The sequence below is a fragment of the Acanthochromis polyacanthus genome, chromosome 20 (assembly GCF_021347895.1).
Source record: "Acanthochromis polyacanthus isolate Apoly-LR-REF ecotype Palm Island chromosome 20, KAUST_Apoly_ChrSc, whole genome shotgun sequence".
Classification (NCBI taxonomy): Eukaryota; Metazoa; Chordata; class Actinopteri; family Pomacentridae; genus Acanthochromis; species Acanthochromis polyacanthus.
The window spans coordinates 30,278,607-30,305,330 of record NC_067132.1 but is presented as its reverse complement, the minus strand read 5'-3'; the positions used below and the strand labels follow the sequence as shown (position 1 = coordinate 30,305,330).

Below are 26,724 nucleotides of genomic sequence, written 5' to 3'. Positions count from 1 at the left end.
CAAAGTGCTCTACAGCATTTAAAAACTTCAAAAACAAGCAACCCATCCCTCCCTATATACACATAGTACAACTGCACAAGCACACACATGCACGCACACACACGCGCACACTCTCTCACCATGACTGTAGAACATAGCATGGCACTGACGATTGTGGAAACCCCTTTTTGGGGCGTCGGGAGGAGTCGCAGGCCATGTTTGCAGGGTGCTGGCCCAGCCACAACCTCGACAGACAGTGGGACAGGGGAGCTCTCCAACCAGCGGTCGAAGGACCATGGACAGCACCCAGTGTGAGGACCCCCTGAGGAAACACTGGAGTTACAAACTAAAAATTTAGCTCAGCACAACGCTGTGAAACACAAACATACTGACTGGATCTGCTGAAGCCTCACATCACTTCACATCAGCTTTACATTCAGACACACAGCAGGACTGTGGATTCTGTCCTCCATCTGGGAATCTGCACTCAGCTCATCAGGGGATTTATTCACAGTCAGAACAGTCAAAGGAATTATTACGACCATAAGAACTCTGAATGTACATGTGAACATGACGCTGTGCAGGTTAGTGATGGACCATTGATGATTATTATTTTGACTTGCTCATATTATGAATGTGTGATGATCAGTGTTAATCAGCACAATGACTCCACTTCTTCATTTAAACCAGATGTTTGACAACCATTTTCCATCTGACAGTCCTGACAAGTGCACTGTGCAGCCTGTTAGCAGCAGAGCATTTGGACTGTGTGGTGTAAATATATTGCATGTTTTCAACTTAAATTTAGAATAATTAGTGTCACAATGATATAATCTTATAATCTGAAAAAATGTGTTTGAAATTAGCTCCTGTTGTCTGTTCATAGCTGACAATATCCAGTCTGCAATGCGGATCCTGCAGGCAGCAGTGAAGCTGCTTCACTCCCAGTCTCTGGATGATTGTAGCTCAGCTCCAGCTCTCTCAGATGGAGGTTGGAGCTCAGTGCTGAGACCATAGTGACCATCATCCAGGAGACTCAGGAGAAGCTGCTGCACTGGAGGATCCACACTGCAGGCTGGACAGTCTCTGTGATCAGGCAAGCTGACAGCCTGGAGTCACACAGATAGAATCAGCTCAAGAAGAAACAAGGAAAATCCAACCTGAACCAAAGCAGGGCTCTCACCTGAGAGTCTCCAGTTTACAGTCTGGACTCTTCAGTCCAGCAGAAAGACTGTCCACTCCTGAATCCATCGTTTTCACTCAGATTCAGTTCTCTCAGACTGGAGGATGAACAGCTGAGAACTGAGGACAGAGCCTCACAGCTTCTCTTTGAGAGGTTACAGTCACTCAGCCTGAGGAGGAATTAAAATGAACACAAACAGAATGTTTCATTCATCATGACAAAATAAAACATTTAGGAAATGTTTCATGATTCCACATACTCAGCTTTGGTGGAAGCTTTGACCACCAGCAGCAGCCTCACAAGAGCCTCCTCTGAAGCAGAGTATTTCTTCAGGTCAAACTTGTCCAGATCTTCTTCTGATGACAGTAAGATGAAGACCAGAGCTGACCACTGAGCAGGAGAAAGTTCATCTGTGGACAGACGTCCTGATCTCAGGGACTGTTGGATCTCCTCCACTAGAGAAACATCCTTCAGTTCATTCAGACAGTGGAACAGATTGATGCTTCTCTCTGCAGACACATCCTCACTGATCTTCTTCTTGATGTACTCCACTGTTTCCTGATTGGTCTGTGAGCTGCTTCCTGTCTGTGTCAACAGACCTCGTAGGAGATTCTGATTGAATGGCAGTGACAGACCCAGAAGGAAGCGCAGGAACAAGTCCAGGTGTCCATTTGGACTCTGGAATGCCTTGTCCACAGCTGTCTGGTAGAAAGTTACTGTTGGATCAGCTGTCAACCATTTAGAAGACAGAGATGTTTGTTGTTCTTCCAGCAGGTTGACTCAGAGTTGATGAAGGTCAGATGGACATGAAGAGCAGCCAGAAACTCCTGAACACTTAGATGGACGCAAGCAGAACACCCTTGTCCTGGTACAAGCTCACTCTCCTTTTTAAAGATCTCTGTGAACACTCCTGAGTACACTGAGGCTGCTTCCACATCGATTCCACCCTCTGTCAGGTCGGACTGATAGAAGATCAGGTTTCCTTTCCGCAGCTGATTAAAAGCCAGTTTTCCCAGAGACTCAATCATCTTCCTGCTGTCTTCACTCCAGGGTGGATCTGTCTCAACTCCTCCTTCATACTTGACATTCTTCTGTTTGACCAGAACCACCAAGTAGTGGATGTACATCTCAGTCAGGGTTCTGGGCAGCTCTTCTCCTCCTCTGGTTCTCAGCAGCTCCTCCAGAACTGTAGCAGTGATCCAGCAGAACACTGGGATGTGGCACATGATGTGGAGGCTTTGTGACTTCTTCAAGTGGGAGATGATCCTGCTGACCTGCTCCTCATCCTTGGATCTCTTCCTGAAGTATTCCTCCTTCTGTGGGTCGGTGAACCCTCTGACCTCCGTCACCATGTCCACACAATCAGGAGGGATCTGATTGGCTGCTGCAGGTCCTGTGGTTATCCAGAGGCGAGCAGAGGAAGCAGATTCCCCCTGATCAGGTTTGTCAGCAGCACATCCACTGAGGTGGACTCTGTAACATCAGTCAGGACCTCATTGTTGTTGAAGTCCAGAGGAAGGCGACACTCATCCAGACCGTCAAAGATCAACACAACCTGGAAGTCTTCAAACCTGCAGATTCCTGCTGTTTTGGTTTCACTGAAGAAGTGATGAACAAGTTCCACCAACTGAACTTTTTCTCTTTCAGTAAATTCAGCTCTCTGAAAGTGAATGGAAACATGAAGTGGATGTCCTGGTTGGATTTGTCTTCAGCCCAGTCCAGAGTCAACTTCTGTGTTAACGCCGTTTTCCCGATGCCAGCCACTCCCTGTGTCATCACTGTTCTGATTTCTTCATCACTTCCTACTCGGCCTTTAAAGATGTCTTCTGGTCTGATGCTTGTTTCTACTCTGTCTGCTTTCCTGGATGCTGCTTCAATCTGTCTGACCTTATGTTCATCACTGACCTCTGCAGTCACTCCCTCAGTGACGTACAGCTCTGTGTAGATCTCATTCAGAAGGGTTTTCTTTCCTGCTTTAGCGATGCCCTCAAACACAAACTGGAACTTCTTCTTCAGCTTAGACTTGAGTTTGTCTTGACATCCACTGAGAATCTCTGAATAAATAAACAACAAATAACACAAATGAGAAAAAACTGTACAAGAAATAAAAGATGGAAACATTTTCTGATAGAATGTTTTATGGAAAAGTCATCCACTAAAGTTCAACAGTAACCAAAATGTCACAACGTGGGAAAGTAGGGAGGAGGATCCAAAAACACACCAAGACCTGGAAGTGAAACAGGTCCCTTTTAGTCAATTCAAGCACTACAACATATGAAGTAAGATATAAAGCCCTCATGTGGTCTAACTGAAGACAACCCTATTCACACCTTTATGTCAGATGATCTGTGATGACATATGTGAAGTCCTGCATGCGTATATTAATAACGGTCATCCTTCCAGTTAGCTCTTTAACCTGTAGGGTACTGTCACCTTGAAGTTAGCTTTAGACCCCCTGTTGGTGTTTGTCGTCCCTACCTCTGTGGAGTGTGGCTGCCCACTGAGAACCAATTATGAGTTTTCTGTTCATGAACTCTGTGTGTCAGTATGAGCACCAAGCCTAAGACAAAGAAGAAGTCTTCTGTTTGTCCCTGTTCTAAGGAATGTAGTTTCTCTTTGCATGACAAGGACCAGCATGAAGCAAATCCCATCTGTTTGGGAACTGTCCACACCACAAGAGTGTTGATGAGGCTGAGGAGTGGGAATTCTGTCACCAGCGTTGACGTTTAACTGTAGATAGACACTGAACTCTTGGAGAAAGTCCTGGTAAAGACCATGGCCACATAGCCTGACCGTCAACTCTTTGAGCTGAGGGACCCAGTCAGTCAGTGGTGCTTGATGTGGTCCTCCATTTGAACCTACTAAGTTTGTAGATATGAAATTTCTAGTATGGAAAACACAGGATTGCACCTCTGGTTCGGTTATGTATTATGTAATGTATTATGTAGCACAAATTGACGTGTCTGACCAAAAATAGTTTGAACTAAGTGAAAGACGGATTCTAATGTCAGATTTACCTGAAATTGAGTGACTTTAACTGGACAGACTGCTCAAAAACTACAGACAGAAATGATGGAGGACAAGATCACTACTAACCAATGAGAATATCTAATCTCACCTGACAGCCCTTTGTTTGTAAGATAGAGAACGGAAGGGTTTGGGCTAACTGTATTAGAAAGCTTGGAAACGTTTAAAGCAAGGGTCTCAAACTCAACTTGCCTAGGGGCCACTGGAGGTTGAGTCTGAGTGAGGCTGGGCCGCATTAAGTATTCCACAAAAACGAGTTTCAAGTATTCCAAAGAAAAGTACAACTGATCCAATCTTCTTCTTCCTCTTCTTCATTATCGATAACAGTTCTTCAACATGAATGTTTCTTCAGAATGTGAACGGTTCTGCTGAACATGAACATTTTTTCAGAACATGAACTGTTCTTCAAAACATAGGCTTCTCTAGCCTACTCCTCGCCACCAGAGACCTGGCAGTGCTTCCTCTCACACAGGTGAGCCACATTTGGCTTGAGGGAGGAAGCAGTTGAGACCATCAGTATGGCTTGAAGATGCTCATCAGTAAGTTTGGACCTGTACTTTGACTTATTGAAATTCATGGTGGAGAAGAGCTTTACACACAGATAAGTGCTCCCAAAGACACACGGTCCGCTTGAAGATCCTGGAAAGCTCAGGGAAGGTGGGGGCTAATTCTCTCAAAAATTGTCCAAGTTTGTCTGCTTTTCCACTCACCTTCCTGAACTTAGCTTTGAGTTCATAACTGCACCACAGTTCAATGAGCTCCATCTGAAGCACAGCAGGGGCATCCGGCACATCGAAGGAGGAGGGGTCAGCAAAAAATTGAAAAGTGGCTCTTGTTGTCTTGAAGTCTGCAAACCTGTGATCAAATTCCTCCTGTAGCTTCACAGTGACATCAGCATACTTCTCACCACTGAATGGTGTGCCTGCATCAAGGAGTGCCTTGCATGCTGGGAAATGGCAGAGGTTTGTCTGAGAGAGCTGTGCTTTCCACAACACAAGTTTTGTGGAGAATGCTCTAACATTGTCATAGGCAGTACTAACAAGCTGCCCCTGGCCTTGTAGCTTCTGGTTCAGTACATTCAGCTCCTGTGTGATGTCAACAAGAAAAGCTAAGTCCATGATGTCCAGATGTGATCTGGGATCACTGAGCACAGGAACAGCCATCTGGGATCACTGAGCACAGGAACAGCCATCCCATCCTTCTCCATGAAGGCTTTCACTTCTGCTCTCAACTCAAAAAACCTCTTCAAGACATTTCCCTTGCTGAGAAAATGTACCTCGGTGAAGCAGAGCACATCCTCATATGTTGACTTCAATTCCTCCAAAAAGGCATGAAATTCTCAGTGCTTTAAGGCCCTGGATCTGATATGGTTGATGCATTTCACAACAACAGACATCACACTGTCAAACTGAAGGCATTTGCTGCAAAGGGCCTGTTGATGGATAATGCAGTGCAGAGCAATGGCCTCCTCCATACCCTCCTCTTTCAGTTTTCTTTGAAAAGCACCATAAGTCCATTTTTCCTACCCGTCATTGATGGCGCGCCGTCGGTTGTTATTCCAACAAACCTCTTCCATGGCAAACCAGCATAGGGCTGCAACTAAGGACACGTCGACTAATCACCTGAGCACAATACGTCATCAAAAGCGGAAGTGAGCGTGCAATGCAACAGAAATCACCGTCCGACCGGAGCGCAGAACACGGACGGACATCGGCGCTGCATCGTGCATATATTATGTATGCACAATGCAGTACGGGACGTCTGCGTTTAGATACAGCTGTATAGTAAACGCTGACATCCGCGTTTACAATAGATCGCGGATGTCCGCACCGTAGGACATCGCTCAGACGATTAGTCGACGCATCGTTAGTTGCAGCCCTAAACCAGCATTCACAATGGCATCACATAGCTTGCAGAATACAGACTCTCCAGAAAAACGCGATTATGCAATCGCATGAATTCCCGCATTAATCACCAAAATGCCTCTGATTATGCGAGGGTCAATTATTTCCCAAAAGGCCGCATAATCCCCGCAAAACAGCGCATAATTCCCGCAAGAATCTCACATTTCCATGAAAAAAAAGAGAAATATGCGGGTCCCGCTTGATTTCACAATTTCCGCATAAAATGAGAAAACTATAACCAATATAAATGGAGTTGTGAGTGAGTTTTTATGTGACGCCCGGCCTGACGTCATCAGTTCGCACATTCACACAAGCACGAGCTGATGCAGAGTGCGGCGCCAGTGTTGCCAACTTAGTGACTTTCTCACTAAATCTAGCGACTTTCCAAAGCGTCCTAGCGACTTTTTTTTGTCAAAAGCGACTAGCAACAAATCTAGCGACTTTCTCTGCCGTTTTGTAGACTCTAACAGGAAAACTGGGATCATTCTGCAGTTACTGTCCTCAACAAGCAGCAGGTGCTGCTGTGAGCTTCTCCCCCTCCCAAAGCACAGGCTGTCAGTCCAGTAACCCCGCAGCAGTCTGATTAGAGGACACATCCCTCTGCGGCCAGACGGCAGGTGAATCGCGCATATTTTTGCATATTTTACAACTATTCGCATACTTTGCAGCTTTCCGCAATTTCCCCGCATAAAATGGCATAAAAACCCCGCATATTTATTCGCATAATCAATGATTTTAGCCCGCATAATCAAGGATTTTAGCCTGCGTTTTTCTGGAGGGTCTAAGAATATCTCCTGAGCAGTGGTCTGGCCATGCATTGGAACCACTGTGAGGAACTCCTCCAGTACTTCAAAATTGTCATCTACACCATAGACATAAATCGCAAGCTGCGCAGTGTCAATGATGTATGTGCTCTCACCAAGAGCGACTGAGTTTGCACAGAAACGTTTTGCTTTCTCATGCAGCTATTCATATATATTACCTGACAGGACACTTTGTTGGCTGAAAGGCTGATGTTGCTGACCCTTCTTCTCTGGACAGACTATATCATTTCTGCAGAAATCAGTCACTCAAATGTAATGCTTTTTATTGTCATTTTAATGCTATTTTAAATTTATTTTAAATTTTAATGACGTGACTGTGAACTCAATAAATTACAGAGGTTTGTTTTTTGAAAAACACAATTTTTATATGGAAACTGTCCCTTCATTTCACTATTTCTGAATCTGGAAACCACCCCTGACCACTCACGGGGTGTAGTCATTTTCTGATTGCTCGTCACCAACCTTTCTCTTCATGGCAGGTTTTGAGAAGGGCATGACTGAGGCAGGATATATTTTCCTTCCTTATATTACTTCCACTTGGTGTCGCTCTGGAATCACGTTTCAAGTGACTATCGTTGCTAATTTGCGTTGGCCAACTTGACCGCAAACACCAAAGGAACCTGCCATGAGCCTGAGCTATTTTGCAGTATGTATATTTTTATATGTTTATTATTTAAATATTTTTTCTGAAAAAATAAGCATTTTCTAGCCTAACAAATTGAAAACATATTAAAAAAATAACAATTAAAATGTATTAAAAGAATATTAAATCGAAATAAATACAGTGCTGGGCTCTGATTGGCTCAGCGACCGTAGCACAGGTCTCCTCCGTCTCCGTGTTTAGCAGGTCAACATCTTTGTCTGTTTCACATAGACGTCTGATCGCTGCGCATAGTGTTGCTCCCTTCCCTCTTTTCATATATAGATATATAAATACTAAAAATAAATTTAAAGTTGTGGGGGATTCAGGAACTTAATCCCCACCACAGAGGAGGGACCACTGTATATAATGTAGGGCAAGTGCAGCAAGGAAGAACTCGGCAGAAAGGGCAGTTTACCGCTCTCCCAGTCGCTCAACAGGTTGAGCTCTCAACCTGCATACAGTGGTTGTGAATTCGAATCCAGCTTGTGGCACTTTGCTGCTGTCCTTTGCCATTTTCCCTAAGTGTTGTCGTATCAACTACAAGGAAGCGTATGAGAAAAGTAGGCGGGCCATACTAACACTAAACTTTGATCTCAAGAGGGCCTCAAAATATCATTCCGTGGACCAACTGCGGCTTGCAGTTTACGAGTTTGAGACCCATGGTCTAAAGAATTCTATTTTGTTTTGTTAAATATGGAGGACTGCACCTTTACTTAATACGTAGATATTATAAACAGTAGTCACATTCTATTTCAGTTTAAAGTGATTCATTATTTTCTTGTGTCGAAGTTTGTGTTACATAAATTGTGTATATGATGTTTGATTTCTTCAATTTTCTACAGAACTCTCTCCTGATAAACTGTGGATTCGTAGATTCTCTGTTCATTGGTTCTGAACTCAATAAAACAAGTTATTCTCAGAAGTCATTGAGACTTTGTTTTCATGGACAAACATTTTTTATATTTATGGTTCCAAGTTACAATCTCATGTAGATGATGAGCACTGCTATGATGTCTCCTGTGTGTGGACACGTTCAGAACAGAAAATATTTCCTCATTCTATCCAGTCATCATCATAAGGGTCATGTTTAATGTTTCCCCAAAATTTAGTTCAATCGCATTAATGTGTGACGTTTCCACAGGGACACTATGGATGAACTGTTTGTTCTGCTACTGTGGATTTCTTTGGTCCTGTGGATGGTTCTGCCAAAAGTCTGATGTTTACCATCAGTCTAATGTCGAGCTATTGCAATTGATAACCCTACAATATCCCATTTTTTTTCTTTCCCTGACTTACCTGCAGGTTCTTTCATGGTTTCTGGGATGTTCTGCACCAGATCATTCTTGGATATCTTCTTCAACACCATCACAGTGACTTTCATGGTGTTGACACAGTAGGTCTTCAACATTTCATCCACTGTGTCCATCCTGTCTGCATTCTCCAGGTCACACTTTGGGATTGCCGGGAAGTCTTCTAGCGCCCCCTTCTGCCACAAGAACCACTTGAATTCTTTGAACTCCTCTGCTGTCATATCCTCCAAAGTCTCCAGTAGGACTTCTGGAGGTGTCGACATTTTCACCCTGTAAAGGTCCAAGGAAAAAATAAATCAGTGCTGTAAAAAGAACTGGACAGTTTATTTTCTGCTTCATCAGAAATCAGCATCATTGAAGCAGCAGTTTAAAAGCTTCATTAGCAGCTGAAACTGCTTCAGTCTTCGTCACTCACAACACATCTGCAGAATTCTTGCTCCATTAATCACAGTCAATCAATCACCTTTTCCATCACCCATTCTAAGTTTTTTCCTCTAACTTCCTGATCAGTGTTCTGGTGTCCATCTGAAGATAATTCCATAATGAAATAGAAATAAGGACTGACAGGTGTGTTTGGGGGCGTGGCCTGCTTCATTGACCGTCTGGTTGGGAATAATTGAATGAAGCAGCCATGATGTTCATTCACCGTCAGCTCAAGTCTCATCCTTGCTTTGATTCAGATGGAGCAGCAGTACATTTTACACGGTTTTACTGCTCATTGGCTTGTTTTAATGATGACTTCTCCTTCACTTTAACTGCACTATCAGATCCTCAATGGATACACAGTTCACTAACTGAATGTTTATTTTCTTAATGTTTACAATTTTAATGTACTTTACATTCAGTTTTAGCATTAAATATAAATGTTCAGTGCACCCCAGAATTTGAGCTTCTTTTAGCTGTGTGTTTAGATCAGTGAAGAGACCATTAGTATCACAGACATTAACCCTTTAGGCGCCAGAGTTTTTTCAATAAAATATTCAGTTTTGATATCATTTTTTCAAAAGGTTGTAGCTTGAAAATGGTTAGAGATAAAAGCAAAATGTAAATGAGAAAAATCATCAGTATGACCCAAAGTTTATAATGGGAGTAAATTCACTCATCTAATTTGCATATTATGACATCACCAGGTGGCAGACACATGGATTACATAACTTTATTGATGTTTATCGATCAAGATGGCATTGTTTGGCTCAGAATTTGGCAGATCCCTGTTTCAACGATACCCATCAGGCTCATCAAAATGTCTGATCCACTTGTGATACTCTTCCTCATCTGTCAAGCAAACCCAGCCATCATCATCGTCATTTACGACGGGGCCGTGAACGCCACTGCAGCCTCCACCGTTATTATCAGTGCATCTTCTCCCGCGTCTGCTGCTATTTCCACGTTTTTTTGTATCCCCGCTATCCCCCTCACCCCTGCTACACCCACCACATCCCCTCCTGTCACCCGGACCCCGTGAAGCAAAGCATCGGCTCCAGTATGTGGTGCTTGTGGACTGTCATGGCACACCGCTCCGCTGCTGTTATGCACAGACGCGGCGGCACTTTCTGTCTCAGTGGACGACTGAACAACTTCATCAGAGGATGAATATTCCTCTTTAGAATCATTACTTGACAAGGTACTTTGTCAGCGTTGACCAGACCTCTCGGTATGGTGAGTTTTCTCTCTCCAAAATGCGCCGTCTTGCGCTGTTACGCTCTGACGACGAGCCTCGTGTCCTCGGTTTTACTCCAAAACTTTGAATGAAAACACGCCCACAAATGACGCTCAGATTGAAGTTCCAGATGTCCGCCATCTCCTGGTGTAAAGTAGTAACTACATGAGGCAGTATATTTGAAGCTATGACTTGTTATGTTCAGCAATGGTGCTTGTCGCAATATTGCGACTTTGGCGCTTAAAGGGTTAACTTTCTGCCTTCATTAGGCAGTACTGAACACCTGCTGTGTCTGTGAAGATCACAGTTAGTCTGCGTGGTGTTGTACAGTCTGTTAATGGCTTGAATTAATGATTTTTAACATGAAAGAAGAGCAGAAAGGTTAAATTTTAATTTAATCACTTTAGTCTATTTCAGGGGGATGATCCAGGGAGGTGGAACGCTGGGAGTTTATTCATGCAATCAAACTTCAGCTTTTCAATTTTCTGTTTACTGCTGATGAAATGTCTATCATGGCTATCGTTTTAGTGACCAGATCTAATACAGATCCATGCAGACAGAAGAACTCCTTCATGTCTTTATCAGCCAACTGGAAGGTTGCCGGTTCGATCCTCGGCCCGTCGTGCTCATGTCGAGGTGTCCCTGAGCAAGACACCTAACCCCTAATTGCTCCTGATGGGTTGTGGTTAGCACCTTGCATGGCAGCTCCCACCATCAGTGTGTGAATGTGTGTGTGAATGGGTAAATGTGACATATCATCATGTAAAGCGCTTTGGATAAAAGCGCTATATAAATACAACCATTTACCACTTTTATCTTGCAGCGTTTTCAATACAAACAAGTTTCTCTGTTGGGAAAATAAACTGATCTTGAACTTCCTCCTTGAATCTCTGTTGTGTTTGTGGTAATGCAGCAGTTAAGTGAAGCAGATGACACAGCAGTGTTTTAACCTCCTGCTCTATGAATCTTGAAGCAGGTGTGGACTGTTGAACTCTTCCAACAGCATCATTGCTGTACTGACCAACCCTGGACTAAGTTCAGAGCGGTACTTTTCTATTTTATGGACTCATTGGCATTTGAGCCTGTATAGAAAAGTTATTTAATTGTATGTGTGTCTTTTTTTAATGGACCAGTTATTGTGTCTAAAATAAAGTATTGAATTGAATTTATCAGGTCAGTTTACACCAGAAACAGTCTCTTACTTTGTGTCTGAGAGTCCAGGTTCTTTCCTGAAGTCTGGAGGATCTTTGTCATTCTTCATAGACAGACGGTTAGATGCTGGAGGCTCTGATCCGTCCTTTTCCTCCAAATCACTCATCTTCATCACTCAGTCTGAGAGTTAAACCAGCAGCACTGAGTGACACACAACACAAGAATCAGGACAAACCAGTCTGTTAAAGATTCACACACAAGACAACATACAACACACACAGTCTAGAGTGTAACGGAGAAGTCAACTCTCCTCCTCACAAATTAATAGATGATTATTTTCTACAACAGTCCACAAAGAGAAACAGCTGACCGAGAAACTCTGACAGGAGAACAGCGGAACACAAACCAGAACTCCTGTGTTCTGTTCTACAGTGGATTCAGTGAAGCTTACAGCTAACTCCAATTCATCAGAGACGTGATGCTGCTGCAGTTGTTGTTCACTGAAAGAAACAACGCTGCCACCTGATCAACATGTTTTCACTGATTAGGATCAAACTCTCTCAGGTGTGATCAGTAAACTGGAGCTCTGCAGAGAGACACCAGAACTCCACAGGAGAACAGCTGTGATGCAGAGAGACATCCAGAGATGTTCATTCTCTTTATGGGCCTAAAGTTCAGTCGTCTCCACCACAAACAGTGGCTGTGTGACCTCACAACCCATTTCCTCTCCTTGGTGGAGGATGTGAACTCTGAGTGAACTTCTGGTCTGTGTGTGGTGCTGCTGTGACACACAGCTTTCATATACTAGTACAGTAAATGAAATGTGTTGTCCACTCTGGTGCTCATTCAGATGGACATCATGTATTTGAGACGTCTCTTGGCTTGAACAAACAACGGTCTTCACCAAAATATTAGCACTTGATTTCCCTGTTATGCCCTGTTTCACAGTTTTCAAAAAAGTGATCTGGATCTGCACCCAGACTGAATGAGTTCTTCCTCTGCTGATGCTCCACCTCTCTGATAGTTTCTCATCAGTTCAGGATGATTGGACTCAATGAGGCCTTTCTGTTTCTTCATCATGTTGACTACAGTAAACACCACATCTCACTACAGTTTTCATCTGACCACGACATGACAGCTGTTCTCTGTTAGACCCGTCACTCCTCACAGACCGCTGGATTCTAGAGACTGCTCCATCATCCACTGTTGTCTGAGAGGGAAACCAGCAACATCGAGTGCAAATGTTTCACCGCTCAGATCAGGACAGTATGGTGTAGAAACAAGAGTTCACTTTATTATTTCACCTGCAGAACTCATAAAACAAACAAGCTGTCCATGCATTACTAGGTACACACACCTCTCTTCACCCTGGACTCCGTCTTTCAGAACATCAACAAACAAAGAACACGACTTCTTCTACCTGTCAGTAATTTTACTGCACATCTCTTTGTGCTGCCCCCTACTGGAGGGTGTAATTACGCTTGAACCAAATAACTGGAAGTTTCAGCTGAATAAACTGCAGACAGTGTGAATACATGTACAAGGTTTATACTATATATGTATATAAACACAAAAAGAATATCTTTCTAGGTGTCACACAGTAATCATGATAAGACTCTTGTAGAGTCAAACCCAAGACTTTCAGATCAGGAAGTAGAACAAACACACAGAAGCCAGTGTGTAACAAAGCCAGCTGACTCTCCACCTGCTGAACGAACAGATCATGATTTTCTTCTACGGTCCACAGAGAGACAGCGGACTGAGAAACTCTGATGTTAAAAGAAGAATAATGTTGAACCAACACTCACCTGGTTTTCAACTCTAAAATGGAGTCTGAGCTCACTGAAAACGTACAGTTTCCTTCTTTCCTTATAAACGTGATTGCATAACAGGATGTGGGCGTGACACAGAGCAGATTCTTAAAGAGACATTAGCATATGTCTGCTTGAATATCACAAATTTAACACCTGAGAACTGAACATAATCAGGATCTTATGTTCCTGTCACTGATTAATTCAGCAAATTCTGAACATCACAGAGTTTTACTGATACATGCATCAAATCACAAACTAATGATGATTATGACTGATGATGATTTCATTACTTTAATCTATTATATTGTATTTCAGTTTTTTTGAGTATGTAACGCGTAGTTTTAAAGTGTGGTTAATGGGGTACAACTGTCCTTCAGGTATAATAATTCTTGCACATCATCAATAACTTGGACTTGCTGTATTTACAACCACAGTCTTCAGACCTTCATCAAGTTAAATTCAGAGATAAACACAGCTGAATATGTGCCTGAAACACACAAAATAAGAACGGTTTATACTTAAAATTTTACAGATTTGCGTCTGAATACGGATCCGTAATATGGCACATTGAACCAGTTCAGTCCACAGCAAACACAAACCAGAACTCCTGTGTTCTGTTCTACAGTGGATTCAGTGAAGCTAACAGCTAACTACAGCTAACTCAGATTCATCAGAGACATGATGCTGCTGCAGTTGTTGTTCACTGAAAGAACAACGTTGTCACTTGATAAACACGAGTTTTCACTCAATTATTAGGATCAAATTCTTTCATGTCAGCTAAGAAATTCTGAATTTATCTGAGCTCATCAACCTTTAATTCATCCATGCAGCTTCAGGAGACACTGATTCAGTCTGAGAGCTCCAAACTAACCTGCTTCCTGCAGCCTCTTTGTCTCCATGCAGACAGCTGTCCAGTCATGTCCCTCATTCTGGTAGAACAGGGGAGCTGTCCTCACTGTCCTCAGCAACACTCACATCCACTGAGACACACTCACAGCATCCTCAGGAGGCATCTGGGACTGGAGCTCCTCTTCTTCACCTCTCAGCTGCTCACAGCAAAACACACTTTAACATAGAAAACTCAGCCAGTCATGTTCAGTGAAAACATTAAAGCTCACACAGAGTCTCACTTCTACACAACTATTGTGTATCTGGTTAACAAACACTCACACCAAATGATTGTGTGTCCAGCCTCATTCTCAGTCTACACAAATCTACATATATACAGTTCAATATAATTTAACTACATTTGTTCAATATCATTTTCATTAAAAACAACTTCCTACTGTCTGGATTCACAACCAGTGTTACTGATGTGACTGACAGACGAACTATTCACAGCTTGAAGCAAACAAACACACTGCATTAAAAACACAACAGACACACAACAACATCAGCAGGAGTACACATCTGTGGGGCTGTTATCAAGAAATATGACATCATTATTAAATAGTGAATATCTCTGAATGGAGTTCACCTCTAATGGAATAAGACATGCTGTGTTGACCATCAGATCAGAGAAGCAGGACATTTATAAAGAAAAATATTCATGAAGTAATGTTGGTTGGAATATGCCACTCTTATTTTTCAGTGTTCAAATTCCTTCACTTTTACCCCAATAAATTAAATATTCAGATTAAGACTCTGCAATACAACTAATTTGACAAATAACTTGCATTAAATAATAAATATTCTCCACATTAATTTATTATTGTTACTACTCCTTTCTTGGTGCTACATTAAATTCTACCTTCTAACCTTTTCAAAAGAAAATGTTTTAACTATTTACTTTACATTTATTTTATCCAGGGTTGATAAAAAGATGCCACCACCAGGTTTGTCCTGAGTCCTCCACGCTGTAAACCTGCTAACTAACAGCTAACTACATCTAAATAAGTTTACTGACTTCAGTTAACCAACATTTATAATGATTAACACACATGTTGACTCTGTTTGTCCTAAAATCCAACATTTAACTCTACAAACAGCTGCACAGTTCAGTTCATTGAAAAAACGTTAGCGAACAGGATGCTAACCTAGCTAACGGAGCTTACGGTTATTTCTGGCCGTTAGCTAGCTAACTCGTCATAAAGCCTCCTGAATGAGTCCAGGTTGTCTCAGTCAAACTTTACTGAACCTTCCTGGAATAAAACACCATCTCCCTCACCTCAGCTTCCTTAGTTTCTCCTCCAAAAACAGCTCCATCTTCTAGTCCTCCTCCTTCCTTTTCTCCTCCCGCCGTCTCTCCCAAGAAACTTCCAGAAAACGTTAGCTAAGCTCAGTGCGCCTGCGCAGAGAGGCCGCTTCTTCACTGTTTCTGGATTCAACAAAAGTCGTTCAGTTTATTTCAAGTCTGTATTTGTTCACACTTTGGAAAATGAAGTTTTCTGAATTTCCTGTGAGCAGCTCCTTGTTTCTCTCAGCTGATGATGCAGTGACAACTATCAGTGGGTTACTGTGATACTGAAGAGAACTTCAAATGGTGATGATTCTCAGGCAGGTTCTGCAGTCAGAAGGAGCCTCTTTTCTCTCTGCTTTCTAACTGGCTTCATGGACGTTTATTTGTCGTCTCATCGGGACATTGACAGGAAATCAGAGTCCCACTGAATGTCAACATAGAACACATGAGACAGAAACACAGAGCTGCATGTTGGAGTCTCAGCTCAGTGTTGATGCAGCAGCGCCACCTGCTGTCCAAAGCATCAAACTAGCAGCTCAACTCACATCTCTGCTTCTGTTTCAGTCACAGACCAGACATCCTTCATGTCCACTGCTGTGTGAGGCTTCTTCTTACTGTCTGACAGTCTCATAGCAGCCACACACTCATTTTCCTGCATCTACAGCTCACCGCAGGACCAACAACACACAAAACACACACAGTCACTACAAAAACATGCAACACAGCTGTGGATGTTTGTCTCATTTCACCTCATGTCACAGATAGTAAGTCACAGGAGATAAAAATACAACACAACTCAAGCAGTTCAGTGAACAACAGGATCACAATTCAGTTTCCACTCAGGTTTATTTCTGCTCAAACTGCTGCTTCCTGGAACTTTATTATAAACCTGCAGACTGAACTGAGTTGATTTTCACTTCAACTGTCACATCACTGTTCTTCTGCAGCTTTCAACAATTGTCTGCAATAAAAACACTTCATTCACTCTGTGGGAACAAACAAACAAACTGTATTAAGTGTGTTAAAACTGACTGTTGTTGAAATGTCCAGTCAGTAAATCCTGCTGAAGGACTTCAATCTTTCATCAAGTCAGTCTGTTGAAGCAGTAAATCAGCACTGTGGAGAAATACAGTCAAACTCTCCCTGCTGATGAGCATCATGATGAAATGGGAATATTTACAATGAGAAGAAAACCAAAGAAACATATTTACACTGATCCAGCTGTGATGAAGGAACAAATTGTCCTGTTGCCTCCATTCAGACTGACTGAATAATAATCAGACACGGTGGCCATTGTGTTTGAATCTAACAGGTCTAATCTGCAGGTCATTTGGATTCAGAACATGTGAAAGAATGAAAAGACTCAACAAACTGGAGGTGGAGAAGCTTTGTGAGTGTGGAGCAGTCTTTGCAGTAACAGTTCTGTCTTCTCTATCAGTTTGTGCATCCTCCATTCCATTCTTCACATCTGGATCTTCAGGACACAGTTCATCCTCTCAGCACACACTGTCTTCTTTAATATGACCTCCATCTGCAGAGAGAGGAAGGAAGAGAAGTGTTTGCACGGAATCACGTCATCAGAACAGACACGATTAACGATGCTCACCAACAATAATAGTGTTTTTTCTCCTACAATATGTTACCAGCAGCTGTTTAGAACTATGACAGTGAAGCATACAACAGCAGCTGCATCCATGTGATCGTGTCCAGAAAGAGAAAGTCAGCAATATTTGTACAAAAGAAACAATTACAGCGGCAGAAACTTCATTAGATTCTTAAAATTTCTCCCTGAGATGACTGACCAAGATCACACGGTTTAGTTTGTTGCTTCCAGCTGTTGAGGACTATTTCCTTTCCTTCCTTATCCTTGAACTTCGCCTCAGACAGGCGAGCCGTCACACGTTTATCAGCTGCAGTTAAATATTCGGTTTCATGAAGGGTGACTGCAGCCGTGAGGAGCACCAACAGAACAGCAGCGACGTTCTCCACCACATGCATGCAGCACAGACCTTCTACTGACCTCAGAGTCTCCAGGCTGCAGTCTGGACTCTCCACAAGATCAGACAGCGGCTGCACCTCCGATTCCTTCAGGTAGTTGCAGCTCAGGTCCAGCTCTTTCAGGTGGGAGGGGTTGGTCTTCAGAGCTGAACTCAGAGAATCACAGCTGGCCTCCGACAAAACGCACTGACATAATCTGAGTGAAGGATAAAAGACGTCATTTTAGGAGACAAAGTTCCTGCTTGAAAGCATTCAGAGGTTGGTCACGTGTGCAGAGATGAAGAAGTTTGACTCCAAACGGCTGAATCAGCACAAGTGAAGAAGAGCAACAACACGGTGCTGCATCGACAAAGACGTGGTGACGGCAGCTCTAAGGAAATGTGGGCAAACTGAGGCTCCACACTCTAAAATACGTTGATGTTCTGGAACCATGGAAACATTTCAGTCAGGACTTTACATTAAAATATCTTTCATCATTGATTCATCTGTCATTTATAGTGGAACGTGTCCATCATCGTGTCAAGAGGACAAAGTGACGTCTTCAAACTGGTTTCTCAGCAGTGATCCTATGATGTTTTTATATCCCTCATGCAATTAAACACAGCATGAAGAGACTCCTTAGAAGGGACCTTTAACGGCAGCTACACCTGCACATCGTCAGTGAAAAGGAATACCATGCTTCCTAAATACTGTCAGTTTAAAGAGGCAGTGTGAGGCCCGGCTGATTAACAATCAAACCTGTGAACACTGAGAGAATCAGGCACTTTTCTGTCATACCACACTGATCATTTGTTGCTTTGGATTGTTGCTGAGAAAAATGAGCTATTTGAAAAAAATGTTATCATGAAAGAAACAATCTTGAGTTGCTGCTCTGGTTTCAGTTTTAGTTTAAGGGGGAGCTTTACCTTTAAATATGATAGATTTGGGTGAAAAAGTCTAATTTAAAAAAGATGATTATCATATACCTAAACATTCTTTCTCCTGATGAATTGTTTTTTTATTTGATTGCTTATATAATGAGTCATCAATTATAAACTTTAAGTGCCGATTTCTCAAAACTTGATTTTCGGACACACATAAACTGCCCCTTAATTTATCTTCTTACACTTTTGACCAAAACTTCCCATTGTTGGCATGCTGCTAGTACAGACTATGCAGAATGCACCTATTAGCCTTTTTTTTGATAACTTCATTCTATGCTGAGTTATATACGGAAGTCTTTGTAGCAGTTGTTTGGTTTCATTGCCATGGTAACCACAGTGAAATATGACAAAATGCCTAACAGGTGCACAGGTTCATACTTAAAGTTCTACGTGGTGCATTGGTATCATTTTATGTTAAATATTGCAGGAGACTTTGCTTGGGGCAAATACAAGATGTAATTTCAGGTTCCATAATTCAACAGTATTTAATTTCAATGCAGTTGTTCAAAATGAAAAAAATTTGGTTTCACAGTAAAGTTGGTGTTTAGAGGTCTCTAAAAATGGACAGGTTGCAAACTTTATCTTAAAAAGTGTGTGCAATATGAAACCATTGGTCATTTTTAGTACTCGGCCGGGTGAAGCTCCCTCTGAAGAAAAACTGGAGGTGAAGATCAAGTGTGTCAGATTTTCACAGTAAACTATTCAGTAAAGGATTTTTCTTGGTCCATTTCAGGATGAAACTATGAAGATCTGTCAGTAGAACATCAACCTGACGGCTGCAGTTTAGTGTCACAACTTTCACATCAAATTCCTCTCAGCACAAACTTAAAACACGGTGACTAACTTCAGAGTCTCCAGTCTGCAGTCTGGACTCTCCAGAAAACCACAGAGCTGCTTCACTCCTGAATCCTTCATGATGTAGTTCCTACTCAGGTCCAGATGTTTCATACGGGAGGGGTTGGACTTCAGAGCTGAGACCACAGAAGCAAAGCTGGTCTCTGACAAAGTGCAGCAAATCAGTCTGAAAAAGGAAGAAAAAACTTGCAGGTAAAATCTTTGATGATCCAATTAGACGTGTTCACGTTCAGCAGCTCATCAATAATCAATACGTAGAGTGACTCTGTCCTTCTGTTATCGTCTGTTTTCTACTCACATTAATCAAAGTCAAATTTTAGAAACAGAAACAGATCAGAGTCCTGATAAATGACACCAGCTGTGCTCTCAGACGTGACGATGAGCAGAACAAGCTCCAAGTCTCCTCAGGAATCTTATGTGACTCCTGATCTAAACAACAGAGAGCTGCTCAAACTAAAACCCTTCTTAATGTTTGAACTCAGCTTTTAATCCCAGTTATACAGCTCATAGTGTGGCGGCTCTCACACTCTGAAAGCTTTCCTCATGCAGCTGCTTTGTCCTCTAACAGGATTCATTGAGTTTCTCTCCAGATGAAGTGTAACTGAATAATCATGAGAACCTCGGACTCTCCAACACCTGAACATCTGGATTCATCTCTGTGCTGACCAGGAATAAAAGAATAAACAGTTGTGTGAAAGTGTTCCTACTAGTCTGTAAATTAAGAAACCTAAAAGATAAAAATTAGCATGAATAAACTTTTTTTTGTTATTAAACATAGAACATATAAAATAGAAATATATATATATATAATAATTTTACGTATATAGCACCCTTAAGAACAGCATTCACAAAGTGCTTTCACAGTTAAAACATGTGAACACACAGACAATCAAACAAGCTACAGGAGACAAGTCAGAGCAGTCGATTAAAATACTAGGGCGGGACCCGAATATCCGAATATTCGTTAGCTGTAGCGGTATCCGGATATTCCGGATTTTAATTTTAGTATCCGAATATTCGGATAATTCTTCAGTTTAACTGAAGACAAAACAAAGGCAAAATTTGGACCCAGGAGACCAGAGGAACGGATCCGAATATTCAGGCCGTCTCTGCCACAAGCCCCCCCACCCCCGTCGGACGTTACGGAGCGGAACTAATATTCAGATATTCGTCTTTAATAGGGCCTGAATATTCGGAGGCCAGAAACCACTATTTGGGTTAAATACACAGTAAAAATGACAATTCAATGAATTATTTGCTAGATTAGCACACAAATAAAGGAACTAGGCAGTTTGGAAATTAAAGAAGACTGAGGGTTAAAATTAAAAGCCAAAAGTTAGAGAATTAAAGAATTAGAGAGACGACGTCACACCACAGAACCAGGCAGCTAAAACTAAAATAAAACCAGACAGAACATCTAAAATAAACAGGACAAAGCTAATAGTAAACTTCACTTAAAAGCAAAGCTATAAAAGTGGGTTTCAAGAAGCGATTTAAAAGAAGTTAGTGACTCTGCAGGTCGTTCCAAAGTCGAGGTGCTGATGGAGAACGGTCGGTCTCCTTCAGATTAAAGCCTCGACTTTGGAACGACCTGAAGGATCCACAGGTTGTAAGGGGTCAGCAGATCTGAGATGTAGCCGGGGGTGAGACCCTGACGAGCTTCAAAAGCAATCAGTAATAGACAGACAGTGAACTGACCCAAGAGTGTCCAGTTTACAGTGTGGACTTTGTAGAAAATCACAGAGCTGCTGCACCACTGAATCCGGCAGATAGTTGTAGCTCAGGTCCAGATTTGTCAGACGGGACGGGTTGGACTTCAGAGCTGAGAGCACAGAATCACAGCTGCTCTGAGACAACTTGCAGAGCCAGAAACTGGAAAACAAAACAAACATGGAGATGAACTTTTCTCTAAAACCAGCAGAGGGACTTCTTCCTTCTGTTGCTGTGGAGCATTGTGTCAGCCTTCTACACACACATGCAGTTACTTTAACATTAATCAGAACAACTACGCTCCTGACTCTTAAAACACCTCTTTACTTTAACATTTAATGACTAACAGTCGCTTTCAGAGATGGAGACCAGAATGAAAAGAGCTGTGAATCATTTAAAGCCTGTATCAAACTAAAAACAGCAAATGTTGAAAGTGAAAAATGTTGTGAATTTGATGCCGCAGCAAAAGTTCTTATAGTTGTGTGTGGGAGTGTTTCTCATGATGCTAAATCTGCTTTTCTTTGAACAACATGGAAGCCTTTGGAAACTGATCTGAACCAAATGTGTTTCATTTTCTTGCTGTTTGGGACTTCTTTTTGCTGTATTTTTTGTTGCTTTGTGGGGAACAAGTTGAGGCCGGTTTAGCACCGGATTCTTCAGCCGTGCCGTTGAAATATGCACACAAGATGGTTTGTCCTGCTGAAAAGACAAGATTTTCTCACAAAAAAACAAACAGATCAGTTTTCTTCAGGTTTGTGCTCAGAAAAATCTCACAGATTTAAGAGGCAGAATTTTCAGACAGTCCAGGATTTGAGCTGACCTCAGACTCTCCAGTCTACAGTTTGGACTCTCCAGTCCAGAACACAGAACCTCCACCCCACAGTCTGACATGGAGCTTCTATTCAGGTCCAGCTTTGTCAGATGGGATGGGTTGGACTTCAGAACTGAGGCCACAATTTCACAGTGAGCCTCTGAGAGGTCACAATCAGTTAGTCTGTGAATAGAGAATAAATACAGAAATCATTAAACAAAGACTAGCACTAGCACCTACTCGGCTCGACTCTATTCAATCTGTGAGGTTTTCCATTAGGACGTAGTACCTGGTACCAACATCACCAAACATTTTGTTGTGACATGAGGCAAAAACACAGTCAAGCTTCAAATGTCAAAGCCGTACTATTCAGGCTAATGTTACACGTTCAGAGATGTCCATTTCTGACCGTTTAAAATGGCTAGACATTCCTCACAACATTCTCAAAATGACAGGTGAGAAGCCACTTGTTTTAAACATTAAACACCTGTTCTACACTGATAACGGTTTATGATCACATCTGGACTCACCGAGCCTTTCTGCAGTTCCTCACAGCTGGAATCAGTCTCAGTCGTCCCTGCTTTGTAGTGTTGTACTTGTTCAGGTCCAACTCATCCAGAACCTCCTCTGACATCTGCAGCATGTAGGCCAGAGCTGAGCAGTGGATATCAGAGAGTTTATTTTTTGATCTGTCCTCTGACTGCAGGAACTCTTGGATCTCCTGATGGACTGAGAGATCCTTCATCTCCATCAGACAGTGGAACATGTTGATGCATCTGTCTGGATATCTGTTAATCTTCTTCTTCTTCAGGTTGTTAATGACTCTCTGGATCATTTCTGGACGGATCTCTGTCAGACCCAGCAGACCTCCTAGGAGTCTCTGGTTGGACTCCAGACAGAGGCCATGAAGGAAACGAACAAACAGGTCCAGGTGACCATTTCTACTGAGGAGGCATTTCTTCATGACACTGTCCAGGAAAACATCCAGGGGTGGGTTACTGGATTTTTTTCCCAGGAATTTCTTGAGCACCTCCTTGTTGTTGTTGGTGTGACAGTGGAACATGTAGACTGCAGCCAGAAACTCCTGAACGCTCAGATGAACAAAGCAGTAGACTGGTTTCTGGAACATCTCACACTCTCTCCTGAAGATCTGGGTACAAACTCCTGACAACACCGAGGCCTCTGTCACATCCAGACCACACTGCTGCAGGTCTTCTTGGTAGAACATGATGTTTCCTTTCTCCAGATGTTCAAAGGCCAGCCTCCCCAGCTTCAGAAGAACTTCCCTGTCAGCCTCCGTCAGCTCCTGTGGACTCGTCTCAGATCCCTCATGGTACTTCTTCTTCTTCCTCTGTGTCTGAACCAGCAGGAAGTGTGAGAACATGTCAGTCATGGTCTTGGGCAGCTCTCCTCTCTGCTCTGTGGTCAACATGTGCTCCAGAACTGCAGCAGTGATCCAGCAGAACACTGGGAGTCGACACATGATGTGGAGGTTCCTGGATGTCTTCATGTGGGAGATGATTGTTCTGGAGCGCTCTTCATCACTGATCCTCCTCCTGAAGTACTCCTCCTTCTGGACGTCGGTGAAGCCTCGTACTTCTGTTAACCTGTCCACATATTTAGGAGGGATCTGATTGGCTGCCGCAGGGCGGGAAGTGATCCAGACCAGAGCCGAGGGAAGCAGATTCCCCTCCATGAGGTTGACCAGCAGAACGTCCAGCGATGACTTCTGGCTGACGTCAGACACAAACTTCCTGTTGGTGAAATCCAGTGAAAGTCTGCTTTCATCCAGACCGTCAAAGATGAACAAAAGTTTACAGACAGCCAGCTGCTCTGCCGTCACCTTCTGTAATGTTGGATGGAAAACATGGAGCAGCGTGAGAAGACTGTGCTGCTCATCTCTGATCAAGTTCAGCTCCCTGAACGGAAGCACCACCACCACACTGACGTCTTGGTTTTCTCCGCCCTCTGCCCAGTCCAGAGTGAACTTCAGCACCGAGAAGGTTTTTCCCACGCCGGCCACGCCGTTGGTCAGGACCACTCTGATGGCTCTCTGCTGCTCAGGTAAGGCTTTAAAGATGTCCTGGCACCTGATGGGAGTGTCATGGAGGCTCTTCTTGGAAGCTGTCTCCAGCTGCTCCACCTCATGTTGGACATCAGCCTCTCCACTGTGTCCCTCTGTGATGTAGAGCTCAGTGTAGATCCTGTTGAGGAGGGTTCCACCTCCTGCTTCATCACTTCCTTCAGTCACATGTTCACATCTCCTCCTCAGACTCATCTTATGTTCCTGCAGAACCTCCTGCAGACCAACACCTGCTCACAGACCAGACAAACAATCAGACTCAACAAACACAAACATCTTTCATGTCTGGACAACACAACAACAAGCTCAGTTTCCACACATCAGTCCACCAGCAGATGTTCAGTCTTACTTTGTCCACAGCTGCTGCTTCTGGATCTTTCTCCACACTGGGGACAGGAGGAGTGTCCTGATGGAGCAGACTGGTCCCAGTCTGAGCTGATGCACTGTCTGCAGAACCAGTGTCCACAGCTGCTAGAGACTGGATCCTTCAGGACGTCCTGACACCGAGCACAGCAGGACGGCTGCTCCTCCACACAAACCCCACTCCTCTTCATCCTTCTGTCAACACATTACCACACAATGAATATCTGTACACAAAGTTTTGCTAAAATGTCTGGAAGTTGAAAATTCCCACATAATGGTAAATTATTTCTGCTTAGATCCAGCATTGTGCTCTTTCAGCAGCAGACGTGGCAGCCAGAATAGATGTAAACAGCAACATTTACTGCTTTATTAGTCTGGTGGAAAGATGTTCTGTTGTACATGAAATACATCTAATAACAGAACCATCCTCGAGTCATTTCACAGCAGAAACAGACTCTCACTTTGTGTCTGAGGGTCCAGGTTCTTCACTGAGTTGTGGAGGATATTCTTTGGACCGATCACTCTTCATGGACAGACAGCTGGAGGATGGAGACTCCTCCTCCTCCTCACAAACACTCATCTTGTGGGCTTCAGTCAGTCTGAGAGGAAAACCAGCAACACTCAGTGATCAAAGTTACATCAGGTTTCTTCAGTCGGCTCATTTCTACCCGAAGATCACGACCTGCTCAGTGGATTAGAGAAACATCAGCAGGTAGAGTTCTCCTGGAGAACATCGACGTTTCTGCTGAGTTTACATGGAACCAGCTTCCCAGTTTATAGGTTTTTAATGCTGTGATTTTACTGGTCAGATCACTTTAGATCAAACTGGTCTGAATGTGGAACCTGAACTAAAATGAGTTTGACACCCCTGGTACATTTAAATCAGCAAAAATGTTATTTTGCAGATCAAATCTCCCTGTTTTATTAACTTATATCGCATTATCTCGCAAAATCCCAGAGAAAAAAGAACCAACTGTCATATTGATTGAACAAAAAAGTCCAAAAAAAATTGATTTGTGTCAAAAAATATAGTTTTACTGCATTCAAATCATCAAAAACTGCTGTTATTTCCAGTTTTTGAATGCTACTACATACTCTATTATATTTTTACGGTGTAGTTTGTTCAACAGTTGCACAACATTCCCACTCTACAGCGTGTTAGAACCAGACAGGACTCCACCAGATCAGCTTTGACTAACTCAGCATTAGTTCTTCTGGCTGAGGGGAAGGTTTGTTTTAATCACAACTTTTTACGTGCAGATTAATCACAAATATTGTTGACTCTCACCCTTCCTGCTCTGTAGAGTCAAAATGGATTCTGAGGTCCAACCCCAAAGCCTGAACACATCTGGAATCAGCGGCTTCAAAGCCTGTAAAAAGGAGGGATCATGACACGCTGGAGAAAAATCAGAGCATGGCCATGAAGTACAACCAATCAGCTGATCACTTCCCGTCCATGGCTTCAGTGTTTCTGTACATTTATAATAAACTAGCAAAAGTCCTGAACGTGTGTGAATCCTGACAACACCAACAGCTGCTTCCACTTACAGGTAAACTTTTCCTCCTGCTGCTGCAACACCCGCGCTGAGTTCGATTTTTTGTTTACATTCTGCAGGACAGCCGCATACGTCACCACTGCCGCTATGAACTCTGGAAAAGTCCGTCGGGAAAGTGTGCTGACATGCCGAGGCGCTTTCTGGACGGCAGAAAGTCCAAAACCCGCTCCAATCCAGGCAATCAAATCAGTCAAAAAAAAAGTCCAAAACTGCACTCAGTCCAGGCTGCCAGTCCCGCACATGCGCAGTCCGTCTAACTGCCGAGCATGCGCACTGTCGCCCATGTAGTGCGGCAAGCATAACTTTGACCATAAAGCCAAAGAAAACACCCATTATAGGTCAAAAAACCCCAAATTATTGCCGAGTTTACATACATCTAGAGATTAAATAGCCGTAAGCTGAAAACCAATAATAGAAACAACTTAACTGGTTATAATAGAGGTAAATAATTGCTTTTGCAGACAGGTGTTGTGTCAAAAAATGACTTTCATCCACCAAAATTGAAATGAAATTACCTTTCCCCTTATTAAACCAATTTAAGTTGCTTTAAAGAACCAGATTAGCTCATAAAATGCAACTTTCCACCTGCGGCCTCGGCGTAGTGATTGAAATTTTTATTAATACTTCAATTAAATTCTTATATTTTCATTCTTATATTTTAAACATTACCGCAGAGGATGCAGAAGACAGGGTTAGATGGAGGCAATTGATTCGCTGTGGCGACCCCTGAAGGGAAAAGAAGAAAGGACA

The 26,724-nt window shown here is 42.8% G+C and overlaps 3 protein-coding genes across 24 annotated transcripts in view; all 3 read right to left on the bottom strand.

The window, feature by feature from the left end:
* LOC110968298 (NACHT, LRR and PYD domains-containing protein 6-like) overlaps positions 1-15,811 on the bottom strand; it is a 38,436-nt gene extending 22,625 nt beyond the window's left edge. Inside the window, exons 1-5 of one of the 2 annotated variants that reach the window (XR_007938445.1) lie at positions 15,664-15,811; positions 14,368-14,542; positions 11,733-11,883; positions 8,857-9,140; positions 2,655-3,216 (exon numbers count right to left, since the gene is read on the bottom strand). Coding sequence is in view for 1 of the 2 variants with exons in the window: in XM_022218147.2 (XP_022073839.2) it covers positions 2,708-3,216; positions 8,857-9,140; positions 11,733-11,854 (915 nt within the window). In the remaining variant the exon portion in view is untranslated. Of the gene's footprint in view, positions 1-2,654; positions 3,217-8,856; positions 9,141-11,732; positions 11,884-13,490; positions 13,560-14,367; positions 14,543-15,663 lie in introns of those variants that run through there. The other variant, XM_022218147.2, reaches the window with a different exon arrangement.
* The window catches only part of LOC110971462 (NACHT, LRR and PYD domains-containing protein 14-like), a 98,075-nt gene that overhangs the window by 33,194 nt on the left and 38,157 nt on the right, over positions 1-26,724 (bottom strand). The gene's annotated exons all lie outside the window — the stretch shown is intronic.
* LOC110968294 (NLR family CARD domain-containing protein 3-like) lies at positions 16,503-26,214 on the bottom strand. The gene is made up of 10 exons (XM_051940596.1): positions 25,967-26,214; positions 25,707-25,788; positions 24,880-25,017; positions 24,405-24,613; positions 22,503-24,285; positions 21,982-22,155; positions 21,150-21,323; positions 19,441-19,617; positions 17,696-17,869; positions 16,503-17,206 (listed from the first exon to the last, which is right to left on the bottom strand). The coding sequence occupies exons 3-10, from the start codon at positions 24,996-24,998 to the stop codon at positions 17,191-17,193; spliced, it is 2,826 nt and encodes a 941-aa protein (XP_051796556.1). The 5' UTR covers positions 24,999-25,017; positions 25,707-25,788; positions 25,967-26,214; the 3' UTR covers positions 16,503-17,190.